Genomic DNA, 14,547 nt, shown 5'->3' on the forward strand with positions numbered 1-14,547 from the left:
CAAACAACTTATGTTTTCTTTTCCTATTTGATTTTGATGTTGTTTAGGAATCCCAAAAGATGACAATCAATAAGGAAAATGCAACGCAACTGTGTAACAACCGTAAATCTCATTGAATACAGAAGCCGTTGAGAACTTTGAATGATGCAACACTTTCAAGTGTCCATCTTGCTACTCTCGTCAACTCGCATAATGTATACACAACAACATTCACGTTCGTATCTTTTTTCAAAGCTGAGCCCATTCACAAAAAAAACAAAAAAAAAATTCCAGGTGATAGGCCCAGTTGATACATCCGATGACCGGGGCCTAAAAGAATGTTGATCCTATCTCTGATGCTGGCAAAGTATTTTCTTTTGATGTGTTACAAGAAAATAAAAAGGGAAATCTACACGATCATCCGGATGTAATGGGGTTCAGGGACTTGTCCACATTGTCCAGTGGCCATATGATACGCTTCTTTTTTTTCTATTTTGGAAGCTCCCAGAGAGTCTCTTAACTAGGATACAACGCTGATCCATTGGAACCCATTTTAACGTGTGTACATCAACAAACACGTTTTACTCTCTGCTACTACCAACACACACACAAAAAAGAGAAGTTGGGAATGGACGATGGATGGAAAAATGAAAAGGAGAGGGGATCGAAAGTTGGAGGGGTTGCAAAGTTGAAGAGTCTTTTATCAAGATATCAAAGCCGAAAGCTCTTTGTTGTACTTCAACGTCGTCCTATACAATATGAGCAAGAACATTGCAGCTCAATAGTACACACACATACACACACACACCCAGTGTGTATGCCTTTCCCTTTTTATCGAACGCACCCTCTCCTTATGAGTTGGGGAAGGCCAAAATATATATACAGACAGAGCCCACTGGTGTGTGTGTTCTTTGTCGCCATTTAACCTTGTGACACGGGCGTTGTAGTAATCACAAAAACGGATTGACGACCAGCCCCCCCCCCCCTCTTTCCTTTCTCCCTTTAGATAGAAAAAAAAAAAAAAAGGGGACGCGCCTACTATAAACTCTCTGCTGATTACATTAGATGTGAAGCAAGCAGTCAGCTATTTTTTTTTTTTTTCATGGGTGGACAATAGTTCTAAATGGATGTCCAGCAAAGGAGACATTCCACACTGGCGGCCAAGCGAGCGGAACAAAAAAAAAAAAAAAAAAAAAAACTGACGAAAACATTTTATTTAATTTTTTTTTTTAAAGAGGAAGAATTTCTATATGTTGGATGCCATCACACATCATCGAGCTGAAAAGTTGACATCATGTCCGTCGCTGTTTAAAATCCATTAAGATTCCGGATGGTATTATAGCGATAGAAACTCTGCTGTTACGTACAGTATATACATATGTATAAAAGGCTATACACTACAACCACCCACTCCTTCTAAGGTACATATATATATATATATATTAGATATGGGGCGTGTTAGAAAAGAAGTGGGGGGGGGGACATCATCCGTTTGTCACAGTTTCAACGACGTAGGATATATGTACTATACATATAGTGTATATACTCAAAAAGATCGAGTGTCACTTGTTAGGCCTGTTACACTATATCCCAGTGCAACATAATAACACTTTGGGCTTTATATAGAACTGGTAGTTAACATCTATACAAAGTACTTATAGTATTGAATATCTCTCGTACCTTCGTACTGGAAAAAAAAGAGATGTGTGTATACACCGGTAGTGATGATAACGATGTTTGTGTTGTATATATATGCCGAGCGGATTATAAACATAGAAAAGAAAAAAAAATCAAATGAAATTCATCTAGTGAATACAACAGAGGCTGATCGATAGCTATCAGATTCGGCTGGCTCTTCTTCTTTTTTATACCGTCGAAAAAGGGACGATGGGAAATGATATAATAGCCGTATAGACCTTGCTCCATGTATTTACCGCCGTGATGTTTGTTGAAAGAGAAAAGAACAAAAATAAATACCTCTAACGATATACAGATCAGATAAACAAAACTGAACGGATTTCATTCCTCCTTCATTCTGATGCGCTTTTCTTTCCCTCTTGGCCTTCCCTTCTCCTCTCTATTGTACGTCATCAAACTGAAGAAGGGTGAGTTTTTATATGTGTGTGTATATATATATATATATATATAGGCAGCCAAAGGAGAAAAAAAAAACGCTATATCGACAAACAGCAGACACACATCACCGCCCTTCTTTTTTGTCACGATTTAGATTTAAATTCTTTTATTTAGATATACGGGCGTGCGGAGCCTGTGTTGTTGATGTTTGAATATTTTAACGAGCGCGCGTTTTTTTCTATATGCGCGACTCTTTTTTTTTTTTTTTTTCTTTTCTCTGCTGCGCGTGTGTGTGTGTGTAGCCTATAGCTATCCGTGTCCAACCAAACTGTGCTGCTAACATCTACCGTAACATTAGCAACGCTTGTCACGTACACACACAGCACAGTTTCCTGGGCTTCTATACAGCCCAGCATGTGTGCGTGTGTGTGTGTGTGTGTGTGTGTCTCTGCTGTGATGCGCCTGCTTCGCTCACCTTCTGATCGGAACGTTTCGAATATTATTTACACGTCGGACAAACCAGCATTATCAGGACTAGTTTGGGGGGAGGAGAAACATGACCAGACCAGCAAGCGAGCAAGCAAGTAGTTCTTTTTCTTCGTCTTCTTTCCTATACTGTTGTCGCTGTCCTATGCTCCTGATGGCCCATCCTTATGCAAATGAAATGGTTGCCTTTCGAAGTTGGGAGAACGCTGCCATCATCAACATCGGATCTATCTTTCTTCTAACTTTTTGTTTTTGTTTTTGTTTTTGTTTTCTTTTTCTTTTTCTTTTTTTTTTTTATTTTTATAAATACACAAAACAAAAGAGACGACAGGGATATTTTACATAATAGGAATCAACAAAAGATTTCTCTTCTTCTTCTTCTTTTCCTATACCAGATTATTATTCTACGGCATGTATAATGCAGCCTATTATTACTATTAATATTATAGTCCCCTATATAGGCCTTTACCAACAAATATACACAAGACTTTTTTTTTTTTTTTTTTTTAATGTTTCATAACTGTGAATGTGAAAGATCGGGAAGAATAACGTTTTCAGCAGCAATGAAATGAAAAATGATTTATGTATTTTTATTTGTTCGTGAGAATATATATATATTTTTTTTTCAATCATCACCGGATGTAGCAGACAACAGTACGGACGTAAAAAGGATGTGAACGATCGATCGGTATTGAATAATAAAAAAAAAAAAAAGCGTATTTTTTTTTTACGATTTTTCAATTACGTCAGTCAGTATAGAATGATATCAATATATAGGCCACCCTATTAATAAATGTAGGCTGCGCCTCTGTTGTTATTTGCTGACGCGCACAAAAGATTTTCTTTCTTTTTTTTTTAGCTTCCATTTTGATCATGGCAGAGTTTGCCTCAATCAATAGATATAAATGTTGCACGGACGAATGAACCGAGCTGCTCGATGCGTCAATATATATACGGACAACTTATCAATGATTTACGCACAGAGAATATGTATCTATATATCAAAGCTATTGTATCGAATGGTTCAGGCCCCCCTTCCTTTTTATTTTTGTACCCCCCCTCCCTCTTCGTCTCTTCACAATCCAGCGGATCGTCGTAAAATTGTGTATACCTGACTGTCTATAATGCCACGCAGATGTAAGTTGTCCTATACATTTACACGTAATATAAATATATCAATCCATATACGTATAAGCTTTATTTACCTTGATTCAAATTGATTTGTGTTGCCTCTGTGTTTTGCTTATGTTGGCACCCGGATTTTAATCAATTCGATCCACCAATATTATGTGAGTATTTAATCAGTCATGAATTTAGAAAGCCCATCTTTTTTTTTAACTGGCAAAAAAAAAATTAAATAAATAAAACTTTTCAAAATAGTATTAATAATCTGATTTATAGGACGCCATAGATTTCTAACGTATGACCGAGCTTCGATACAAACGAATTGTTATACGCACAAGGTAAGAATAAAAACCAACTCGGCGAGGATAGAAATCAAATATCCGGTTGGATATGTTTTGTATTGTCAAAAATAAATGTAGGCCCTCTTTGATATAACTAGGGGCATCCGAACTGTTAAGGCCTTTCGTCATTTTTTTTTCTCTCTGTCGTTGAAATATGAAGAAAAATAATAATAAAAAAAAAAAAAAATCAAAAGGTAGTTATACACAAAGCTCCTTTTTTTTTTTTCTTCTTCTTTTTCTTTTTTTTTTGTGTAGCTTTTTTAGACGTGCCGTTTCACTCCCCTCTTCCTTATGGTTGTCAGTTGGTCTCTCTCTCTCTCTCTCTCTCTCGCAGCGGGATCACACGCCGCCATATCCATCCGCTATTGAATTTTTTTCTATTGCACAGTTGACGCGCCCCCCTCTCTGTAAACTAGATTCCCCCCCGTCCTCACTACAACCCCCTCCTTCTATCCCTTATATGAAATCGTGTTTTTGACAATTCACTCTTTTCGAGTGCACTCAGCGGCAAGTCAAGCTGTCAACAATTTATACAGCAGCATCTATATATCTCAATACAGACGTCCTCATACACACACGCACAGACATATATATATATATATATATATATTTTAAATAATAAATATCGAATAATACACGTCAAAGGAGAAAAAAAAGGAACTATTTCTCCCCTCCACTCACTTGATGTGTGAATAAAGAAATCTTTTGCCTTTTTTTTTTATGAATAACAAGAACGTTGGAACTGTGACTTTTCCCGTGCTTTTCTTTTTCTTTTTTTTTTTTTTTTTGATGTATAGAAGAACTCTAGCATTTTTTATTGTAGAGATGTCAACATCTTAACAAGACAATAAATAGAATTTTCGGAAGGAAGTCAAAGTGGAATGTGACGCGTTTCCTGAGAAAGTGGGGGGGGGGGATATGTCACTGATTTTCTCAACTGATAGTGGACGTGAATCGAAGAAAAAGCGCGGGGCATCCGAGCATTGAAATTCCGTTCTTCGTAATAACAACAAGAAATTGTCGCGTCATTGACAGTCAACTGGGCCAAACATTTGATTGCAAATTCCGATAACAACAGACGGTATTCTTTGTACGCAATACGTACAAGACCGTTGCGCGCAATAAGGATGAGTGCGCTATATCATCGCCCCCTTTTTTTTTGTTCCCCGTCTATTGTATTGAAACTAACACATCAGCCTTCCATCTTTTTTGCCCTTCTGTCTGGCCTCAATATGACATTGTACACTTTTTATTTATTTCTCTTATATACGTCATCGTTTGAAAAGAGTTTCTACGCTAACGCGTCGATATGTGCGACATAGAATAGGATCGCACAGCGAACCGAATAATAATTCTGTCATCATCGTCGACGTCACGCGCAGTCCATTCTCATCATTATCTTCCCCAACGTTTTGACTATTACAGAGAGAGCTCGTCTATAATGTAGGATAACCGTTTCAACAGTGATTGACAGTGTGACGCAAAAAGGACTCCCCGTCGGCTGTCTGGAACAACGACGGGTACATCTGCTGGCGCATGAAGCTCGCGTCCTTCATTGATCGCCTTAACGCGAGCAAGGTGTCATCATTATTGCGCATATTTCGATATTATGTATATTAAAATATAGTCCGACGGGCTTGGCTTGCTCTTAATGATGAAAATTCAGAAACACACATGGCATGCGATGGGGGGGGGGGGCGGGCGTTTGATGGAGGCTAGTGGTAATTAGACATTGCATTTCTTATTATGGCAGAGAAGCCTCGTATAAGAAATTCTCGGATTACATTGCGTAGCGGTTTTTATATTTTTATTTTTATTTTTTTTTTTAGATGATAGACTTATACGCAATTCACAGTGTTTTCTGGGACCTCAACTCGAAATTTCCCATCATCAGCAGCGGTTCGCCGCAGCGACTATATCTAGTGTGGTTCCGCTTCAATCTATTGCTGGGTTGCGGTGGTGATGGTTTTAGGTGTAACGGCCACACGAAACCTATACACCAAGTCGATCGGCTCTATTAGACGTGTAATTATTAAACAATCAAAAACACTCAATCATTTCCTTTTTTCAACGTGTACATCCTTGTGAAATGATGAAGACAGATGATTATAAATACGGCGTTGACTTCGAAAAAATTCGTCTACTCCAATTGGAGGACATCAACAGCTGCGAGTGAAGGAAATTCGGTTAGTGGGTGGAGATTGTTGGCATCACGTGAAAGAAAATTGAAACACGGAAGAGACATTCAAATGTTTTATTTTTTATTTTTTTTTTCCTGTTTTTCCGGGCATGGAAATAATAGGAGGGCTTCTTCTTTTCACAATTGATCGGCGGCATCGTACAGAATAAGTGATTAGACAAAAGAGCCGGGCAACAGCACGCGCTGGCCTGATACGATAGCTGCTGCAACATAAAAGCGCTGACACGCACAAAAGGATCCCCCCCCCCCTCTCTCTTAAAAAAAAAAAGAAAACCTTTATTTATATATATTTTTTTTCACTTGACATTTTATGTATAATATGTGATGATGGGAAGCTTTTCATTTCGTCAGATCGAGATGCTGCCACCCGCTCTTGATGGATGGCTTTTCTTTTTCGACTCTCTCACCCCGTCGAGCTTACCCCCTGGTGATGACCCACGTCGACCTGTGCCGCCTCATTATTTCTGCTGTTGCCTATATTAACAGGCGCTTCCATAGTTTGCCTACCCCTCCGTCTGTCTCTCTGGAACGGACGGGAAAAAAAAGGGACGGCTTGCTTATTTTTTTTTTTTTTTTAAAGAGAAACATCCGACATCATTTTGCATTTTGATTGTTAAACGATATTCGCCCATCTCTTGTTTGATAGCCCCAACTTTTTTTGTATGTACCATTAGGCCGGTCTCACTGGACTGGTATTAGGTAACCTTTCCCTTTGATATATCTGTATATAAAAAAAAATAGAATTGGGTAACAGCTGGCTGGTCATCAACGAAGGGCCAACTCTCAGCAGTCCTATGTTTATTGCTTTGCTCGCTCAGTGCTGTAATCATGTAGCTACATTACTCTGTGTACATTGATATTCAATTTGTGTGTGTGTGTGTCCACCGTGTAATAGAGTCATCGCTAGACCGGCTGGCTGAGAGGGACACCCCAAAAAAATTTAGTGTCTCTACGATGCCGTTGAGAGTTCCAGAATTCAATAGGAGAAGCTGCGCGTTCGATAACAGGCAGCAGAGAAAACGGCAAAATAAGCTTCTCTATGTTCTGCACTTGCGCCAAGCTACGGATAGCGAGAGAGAGAGAGAAGGGGGAGTGATAAGGGCGGAGGTGTCGATTCCGTCCGATTAATCCGTCAGAAAAAAATAAAATAAAATAAAAGACGAACGAACAACATGAGCTAAGAGATGAACGTACTTGCAACCCCTTTTCGCAGCTGAAAATCCTGTTCTCTGTATCTGCTTTCAATACACATCCATTCAAAGTCAATAAGCCGTGTCGACAAAGCTGCTAAAGCAAGTGGCCCTCTACTTTTCGCTGTTCTGAAAGCCCCTCGTAGTCTAAGCTTCCACCCTAAGCGAAACCGTCCCCCCCACCCACCCATTGCCCATCAGAATTCCATTAATCACGTCCAAGAATCGTTCAACGTTTGCACGCGCCTGAAATGTTGTGATTGAATTGCCCCATCACCCGCCTTTGGCTGCTCTTTTCCCATCGCGCAATACGTTTCCAAAAAAAAAAAAAAAAAAAAGGGGAAACTGGAAAATAAAATAAATTAAATAAACGCGAAATTTCCATGTATTTATAGTTTGCTGAGGGAAGGTTAAAGCTTGACCTGAAACATCATCCATATGTAAATGTTGTAATGGGATGTAATCTGTCTTTGAAAAGAAAAAAAACGTCGGTTGTATCCCCCTTGCAGACCTTTAGTGAGAGATCGCCGCTCTATTCCTCTTGCTTGTTGTATATTTAGCCTTTTTTATTTTATTTTTTCGAGTACAATTTCACACACACGCACATACTACACACTTGTACTATACTAGCTTAGTTGTGCTATATATATATACGCTGTTTGATGGGCTATAATGTAATAACTAACAAGCTTTGAGGGAGCCATCTGATGAGAGAAGCTGTTTGTTTTTCTCATGGGGGATTTTTGGATCAAAATGCTGTGGCACGTTGTGGCTGTTAGTTTAGGGGGTACAACAATATTTCCACACACATGAGCTGCAATAATCACGAGAGAAAAATACCCGAACAGAGCCATCACCTTTGGGAAATGTTGCTCAACAGCCAAAAGCTGTTTTGTTAACACACGTACGTGACAAACAAGAATAGCACGTATTATCTCAAATATCTATATCAGTTCACTGGGGTTCCTTTTTTTTATTAACAATTTGAAAAAAAAAGAAGAAGCGGGAAAAAGAAATTAGCTCGACAGTTTGAAACGAAAAGGCACCGTGTCTATTTATAAAAATCAAAAGTGGGCTACTACCAACTGCCGCCCAGCAGGCCACAACGCCTGCGAATTGATAAAAATACTCACTCCTCATTCTAAGACACACAAGAGTTCATTCTCTTTCTATCTTCTTTTTGTGTGTGTGTGTGTGTGTGTGTATTCTTCTTTTTATATTTTCTTTCTATGAGCTTCCTCTTTTTTTTTTCTTTCTATCCGGCCCGTTGGCTGCCACTTCTGTACACGTCTATTTAGCAGAAGTTGAGCCTGAGAGACCCGGCGCAGTGGATGCGTGTAACAGCTACAATTTCAAGCGCACATCATCTGTAGACATTCTCTTCGTTTGCCTCGTCATTGAGCTCATCTTCTTTTGTTTTTTGTTTTGTTTTTCTTTTTTGTTGTTTTATTTTTTTTTTGTTTAGAAAAACAACACGCTGTAATATGCGTGTTAAGTGAAGCTGTTATTACAAGGCAGGGGCTGTTAGCCTAGTACATTACAAGAGTGCTCACATTTCAGATAAAACTTTAATATATTTTTTTTTGTATCATCTCGGTTTTCTTTTGCGTGCGGTGTGCTGTGCGTAACGTTATATTACATAACACAGTGCTGTATAGGAAGAAGCCGCGAAAAATTTTCTGGTCTGGCGGTCGACCCGTCCCGCAAACCTACCGTTTTTCTGGTAAATTATAATTTTACTTTCTTTCTTTTTTTTTTTCACCAAAAATTATGAATTTGTGGCTGTTAAAGCTGTTGTCTGCGTGTTTGCGTGAACTCTCGCGTTTTTTTATTTGAAATAGGCCGGCTGTGAAACTGTGGCCTCTTAAAAACACGGTGCATAACACCAAGATTCAACGAGCGTTATGTATACCTGTGTAATCAACGGTTGAGAATGATTAACAGCACAAAAGTCTTGTTTTATTTTTGTACCCAGTGATACGGCAGTTAAAAGAACTTTTGGCTCTGATTTCATTTTGACGTGACAACCAAAAAGTTCAACGAAAAAAAATATTCAGGCCATATACTAATTTCGAGTTTTTTAAATACATTCGTTCCGCTTCCTAATTCCACCATGTATATGCGAGCACAGTTAGGCCTAGTAGATTAAGATCATCATCGTTTAAAACAACAGAAAATGCTGATAAACTTTTCTTTTAATTGACAGTACGAGAAACCAATTGCAATCGGGAAGATCTGTAAATAATGCACGGCAACGTTGGCATGGAGAAAAACCAATGGAAAGTGGCTGAAGACGACACCGTCATCGTTGATCCTTCAGACAAGGAACAGGTGATTTATAACCAATAACTACTTTATGCTTCGAAAGTCGTAACTTGGTGCGCACTAAAATAGAAACCGCTGCGCGATAATAAAACACGCGTCTTTAAGAGTTTCACAAACAACGCCTAAAATCGCCGGCTGTATACAATATTGGACTAATGCTTAAATTACAGTGATTACAGCCGTTCGAAAATGTAGCCTAATAACACGTCGTATTTAAGGACAAATCATTTTTGCTAATAATTGCCTGGTGTTTTGTTTACCTTAAACACGTCGATGAAAAACTAAAGGGCGACGAACCTCACAACTGGAAAGCCACGGGCATAGCCATATGTGCCATCACCATCGTAAGCCTTCATCACACGTCACATTGTGAAAATGAGACGAATAATAAGATTAAATAATAACCGATTCCAGGTGTTGCTGGCCGTCAGCACAGCTGCGCTCTTCATGCGCAATCCTGAGGACGAGGTTATCAGACACTCTTTGACACACATGCATATCAGACTGGAACGCTAAAATCTCTTTGGCTTTGTCTAGGGGGCCTACTGGCAAACGGTGTCTTACGATCTCAATTCGGTCTTGGATACTGAAACGTCCATTTTCATAAGCAACAGTATGTCCAAGGATCAGTGGAAATCGACCTACTGGATTTCAGGTGACTTAGGCCTCTGTCAAACACAATCATTTCAATTCCAGAAACAAAAAACAAAGCAAAGTTTTTCTCTTATCGAATAATAATTAAAAAAAAAGATCGTCAACTCGTTTATTGGGATGCCTCGGGCGGATTGAACGTCTATCGAGTCGCAACGAACCAATCGGCCGTCCTCGTTCCCGCACATGTTGTGGTACTCAACAAACAATATATTTTCTGTGTTTCAAAAGAACATCATTATCAGTTCTGGTTGATTAAGCCGGCAGTACTCTTGCTGTTTTCTTGTCGAAATAGACACAGTGGAGAGCGGACGAGTATTGGCCAAGTTATGACGGTCGTTACGTTCTACTCCGACAGCATCACACTGGCGATTCACAGAAAGAGGGCGAACTCTATTACGGATGCCATCAGCCACAGCGCTACTACGCTGTCTACGACACCTTTGAAAAGTAACACGTTTTGTAGAACTATATTACAAGTTATAATTTTAATCGTAATTAATTGTTATTATACACCACAATTTTTGTATGATTAAAAAATTGTTTGAATAACCCTGGCAGTGATTTGTGGAAGATACGATTGACGGCGGACGATTTGCAACCAACCCGTTTGGGATACGTCGCATGGTCGGGCAGATCAAACCAACTGTACGCCATTTATCGCAATAGGTATGACAGATATTTAATGCAACAAGAACCCGTCAGTTGACTTTCGCGCCTTGTTTTGGGAGCCCCGTCGAAAGATGTCGGGAACGATTACGCAACCAAACTGGTTTTTATGATTTGCGTGAAAATGGTTTTGTTTTTGCGTGTTTGACACCCTTTTGTAGGATCTTCTGGACTAGTGATGCCACCAGCCGGATAGGATGGCAACTACGGGGAGCAGACCGAACGTTGCCGAAAGAGCCGGAACAGGATTTCTTTTGTAGCGGATTGCCCGATTGGACTTATTCAGGTTTTGTCGACTGCCACGTCCTTGATTTTGCACGCAATTTTGGGCTTTTGTTTTGACTTGCGCATTTCGTACGGCAATCGCTTTTTGTGTCCCAACAGAAGGAGTGACACGCTGGCGGAACCTTATGTGGCCAAACCTTGGCGGCGATTGGCTAATTTACGCAACCTTGAATTCTAGCCAATGTCACCATTTAGATTTTATCGAATATTTAGCGGACCGCTCGCGAGCCAGTAGTATCCGTCACGCTGTGGTAAAGCAACATTCTTGCCTTTGTATTGATACAACGCGAAAGCTAATGACGGTTGACTGGGTTTGAAAGCCAGGTGGCCAGCTGCCCGAAATCCAGTTGAAGTTGATCCATCTCGAGAGCAACATCGAGTCCGAATTGGCGATCAGCCAGTTGGCTAACCAGAGGTATTTCAAGATTCCGTCGAATCGATCAAAAATTTCTTCATTAATTGGAACATGCAAGGCAATGGCTGTTAGTCCAAGTCGAGTGGCTGGACGCGACTGGCTTCGTTACGGCTTGGATGACCCGCAATCAAAATGAAACAAGAGTGTTCTACTGCCAGCTGGCCGTAGCAGAATGCAGTCAAGTACGTACATGGCATGTTTCGTCAACTAGCGTTCAAACCAATCTATTAGTAGCAACAACTGAGCGTGCCCCAAATTTGGAAATGCCAGATTATTCTTGAAGAAGCCGTCCCTGGTCGCTGGTTGGTACCCCCGTTGCTGTACCCATCGCCCAGCGGTAATGGCTTTGTGGCAATTTCACAGACGGGTCAAGCAGAGGACGGCCAACGTCTCGTTTATCACCGTCCACCTTGGCACAAATTTGTCTCGCTTGATATCAGGCAAATCGACGTCAAGCGTATCGTCGGCTGGCATGAAGCAAACAACACCACGTATTTTGAAATGTTTTCTATTCTGAAGGAAAATCCGAGACACCGTCGTGCTTTAATACATGAATAACTTTTATTTTCAGCTACGTGCTTGGCACTCCGACGAACGAAACGCAAAAGAGACATTTGTATCGAGTGACGGACGCCACAATCGAATGTCTCACGTGCCATTTATCAGCTGACAATTGTAACTTTGTCGATGCCAAGTTTGAATTGGCTACCCTCGATTTTTACGAACTGCAGTGCCTAGGCCCCCATATTCCCAGTCTTCACGTTGTCGATTCGGAAGATAACGAAATTCTCACGACACTTTTGGAAGTGGATCATCACGGAGGACTGCGGGATCTTCTCGAGCATTTGACACCCGTCGTCAAATATCTAACAATCCCGCTTGAGAACAGAGGCGTCGGAAGGGTTCAGCTACTCCTACCTGGTGGCTGGAACGATAAAATTTACCATACACTACGCTACCCACTCATCATTCAAACGTAAACTATACATAAGAAAAAAAAATCCCAATGGTTTCGAAGAAATTCTAATAGCTTCTTTCCTAGTTTGGACTGGGACGAAGGCGACGCTCTAACCGACCAATGGCGCAAAGATTGGGCTTCATACTTCACGCTGACACGACAGGTGATTTACGCCAGGGTGTCAGGCCGTGACAGGGCGAACCAATACGGATCTCTCCAAACGGGTGTCAGCGATCTCCTTACTATTGTCAAGTAAATGAAAGCATTACGTCAAATCTTTTCAATTTTGCGTATGATACAATTGTACATGTCAAAGGTTCTTGATGGCGGAATTGAACCACGTTGAAAGCAATGCAGTGGTCTTAATCGGTAAGGGAATAGGAGGCTACCTGGCAACCATGATGATGGCGCTGATGGCCAACGAGGAAGAGCCCATTTTCAAGTGCGGAATCGTCATTTCGCCTACCACTGACTGGTTGAGATACGGTAGAAAAAAAAAGCCATGGTGATCTCAATGTCAACTATGCCTTTCATATGGTTTACTTTATTCAGAGGCCAGTATAGCTGAAAGGTACTTGGGAGATGCAGTCGATCAGCAATATTATGTTCTGTCAAAGACCGACAAGCACATTCAAATGATAAAAAATGATACGATATTGTTGATGGATTCGTTCCCGTACAATCCGGTCCAACATTTCCAATCAGTAAAGTTCAATTCCCAGTTGACAAAAGCGGGCATCCGGTTTGACTACAAAGTAAATTAAATTTCTAGATGCATTGTCTGGTGTTTATAATCTCATCTTTATTGGAATTTCAGACATATCCTCAGGCTGGTATTAAGAAGATGATTGAGTACCATTCATACCTTTCCTTAGAACACTTCATTACACAATGTCTGCAGAATGGTAATTAACATGCTGTGTCTTGAGAATGGAAGAATAAAAGTTTATGGGATAAGCAGATTCTGAAATATGGAATTGCTTACATGGTGCGACTAATGATTAATGTGCAAAGAATCCATAATGTTTTTGAATTAATGTGGCCTTCTATTTTGGTGGTCCTTCAACTCCAGATTGGGTGACAAGATCTGCAATGTTCCTCTCTAAATCATCAATACGGTTTCCCATATCATCAAGTAAAAAATATGGTTAAGGAAAAAATTAGAAAGTAGTATTCATATAGTCTAGTGTAAAATCAAGCCCTAGCTTGATCTTTACTCAGTTTAAAAAGGATATTTCTCGAAAGCACTTGATCCGAGATATTCTGAAATCTTTCTTGCATTTGCTGTAAAAGAAGTTCAACCTGCAGAACAGCAACAGTTATGAATTTTTCAATCCACTTCAGCAAATAAGGTCAACTTACGTAGCGAGTAAGGTCTTGAACGTTTTTTAAATCGGGGGTGCTGGACTGGGCATTAGCTGTGGTAATACTGGTAACTGAATCGCGAACGTTGCTGCCTGAACTTTCATTATTACTGAGACTGGCACTTACATTCAACTCGGTAGAAACATCAGACTGATATTCAGAACTTGCACTCAGTTTGCTATTGTCAGCCATTTCGTTTCTACGTATACGTAATAGATTAGACCTGGAAGGAAAAATTGAGAATCAAATCAAGATAGCCAGAAAAAAAACAACGACTGTGACGTTTCTATGGCAACCAAGCAGGAAAGTCACTTTAGCCGCCCAACCCCCAGCATTGCCGTTTGTGTTTTCGTGCAGAATATTTTGACAAACTAACGAAAGTTACCATTGATAGTTAAGTAGTTTTTCTTTTTGCCAGCAATTCATGACAGTTATATCGTGCCAATAATGTTCGATTCCTACTTAATTATTATCGTAATAAG

General features: G+C 40.0%; 2 protein-coding genes across 6 annotated transcripts; one reads left to right on the forward strand and one right to left on the reverse strand.

Moving 5' to 3' along the window:
* Positions 1-8,695: 8,695 nt before the first annotated feature.
* LOC130685452 (inactive dipeptidyl peptidase 10-like) lies at positions 8,696-13,657 on the forward strand. 2 transcript variants are annotated; one of them, XM_057508751.2, is made up of 18 exons: positions 8,696-9,120; positions 9,604-9,728; positions 10,010-10,066; positions 10,137-10,190; positions 10,260-10,377; positions 10,473-10,567; positions 10,669-10,823; positions 10,935-11,042; positions 11,204-11,328; positions 11,427-11,578; positions 11,648-11,742; positions 11,801-11,924; positions 12,013-12,233; positions 12,314-12,718; positions 12,785-12,952; positions 13,017-13,186; positions 13,253-13,455; positions 13,518-13,657. In XM_057508751.2, exons 2-18 carry the CDS (start codon positions 9,642-9,644, stop codon positions 13,611-13,613), a joined length of 2,433 nt encoding a protein of 810 aa, XP_057364734.1. In that variant the 5' UTR covers positions 8,696-9,120; positions 9,604-9,641; the 3' UTR covers positions 13,614-13,657. The 2 variants fall into 2 exon arrangements, with proteins under 2 accessions (XP_057364734.1, XP_059350740.1); XM_059494757.1 differs by having other exon boundaries at positions 9,610-9,728.
* Positions 13,478-14,373, reverse strand: LOC130685455 (heat shock factor-binding protein 1-like). Of its 4 annotated transcripts, none has more exons than XR_009420738.1 (4): positions 14,063-14,373; positions 13,936-14,002; positions 13,686-13,835; positions 13,478-13,617 (listed from the first exon to the last, which is right to left on the reverse strand). XR_009420738.1 is itself a non-coding variant. In XM_057508755.2 (3 exons), the coding sequence occupies exons 1-3, from the start codon at positions 14,255-14,257 to the stop codon at positions 13,747-13,749; spliced, it is 351 nt and encodes a 116-aa protein (XP_057364738.1). In that variant the 5' UTR covers positions 14,258-14,372; the 3' UTR covers positions 13,478-13,746. The 4 variants fall into 4 exon arrangements, 1 of the variants encoding a protein (XP_057364738.1); XR_008999605.2 differs by having other exon boundaries at positions 13,478-13,623; XR_008999604.2 differs by having other exon boundaries at positions 13,478-13,595; positions 14,063-14,372.
* Positions 14,374-14,547: the final 174 nt, after the last annotated feature.

Source organism: Daphnia carinata, chromosome 3, assembly GCF_022539665.2.
Source record: "Daphnia carinata strain CSIRO-1 chromosome 3, CSIRO_AGI_Dcar_HiC_V3, whole genome shotgun sequence".
Classification (NCBI taxonomy): domain Eukaryota; kingdom Metazoa; phylum Arthropoda; class Branchiopoda; order Diplostraca; family Daphniidae; genus Daphnia; species Daphnia carinata.

What these genes read in the sequence shown, in the direction of transcription:
- LOC130685455 (XM_057508755.2), bottom strand. Translation starts at nt 14,257, where the DNA reads ATGGCTGACAATAGCAAACTGAGTGCAAGTTCTGAATATCAGTCTGAT. An exon ending in TTCAAGACCTTACTCGCTAC is followed by an intron (nt 14,003 to 14,062) that starts GTAAGTTGACCT and finishes GCTGTTCTGCAG; the next exon opens with GTTGAACTTCTTTTACAGCA. An exon ending in GGATCAAGTGCTTTCGAGAA is followed by an intron (nt 13,836 to 13,935) that starts ATATCCTTTTTA and finishes CATATTTTTTAC; the next exon opens with TTGATGATATGGGAAACCGT.
- LOC130685452 (XM_057508751.2), top strand. Translation starts at nt 9,642, where the DNA reads ATGCACGGCAACGTTGGCATGGAGAAAAACCAATGGAAAGTGGCTGAA. An exon ending in ATCGACCTACTGGATTTCAG is followed by an intron (nt 10,378 to 10,472) that starts GTGACTTAGGCC and finishes TTAAAAAAAAAG; the next exon opens with ATCGTCAACTCGTTTATTGG. An exon ending in TCGTTCCCGCACATGTTGTG is followed by an intron (nt 10,568 to 10,668) that starts GTACTCAACAAA and finishes TTGTCGAAATAG; the next exon opens with ACACAGTGGAGAGCGGACGA.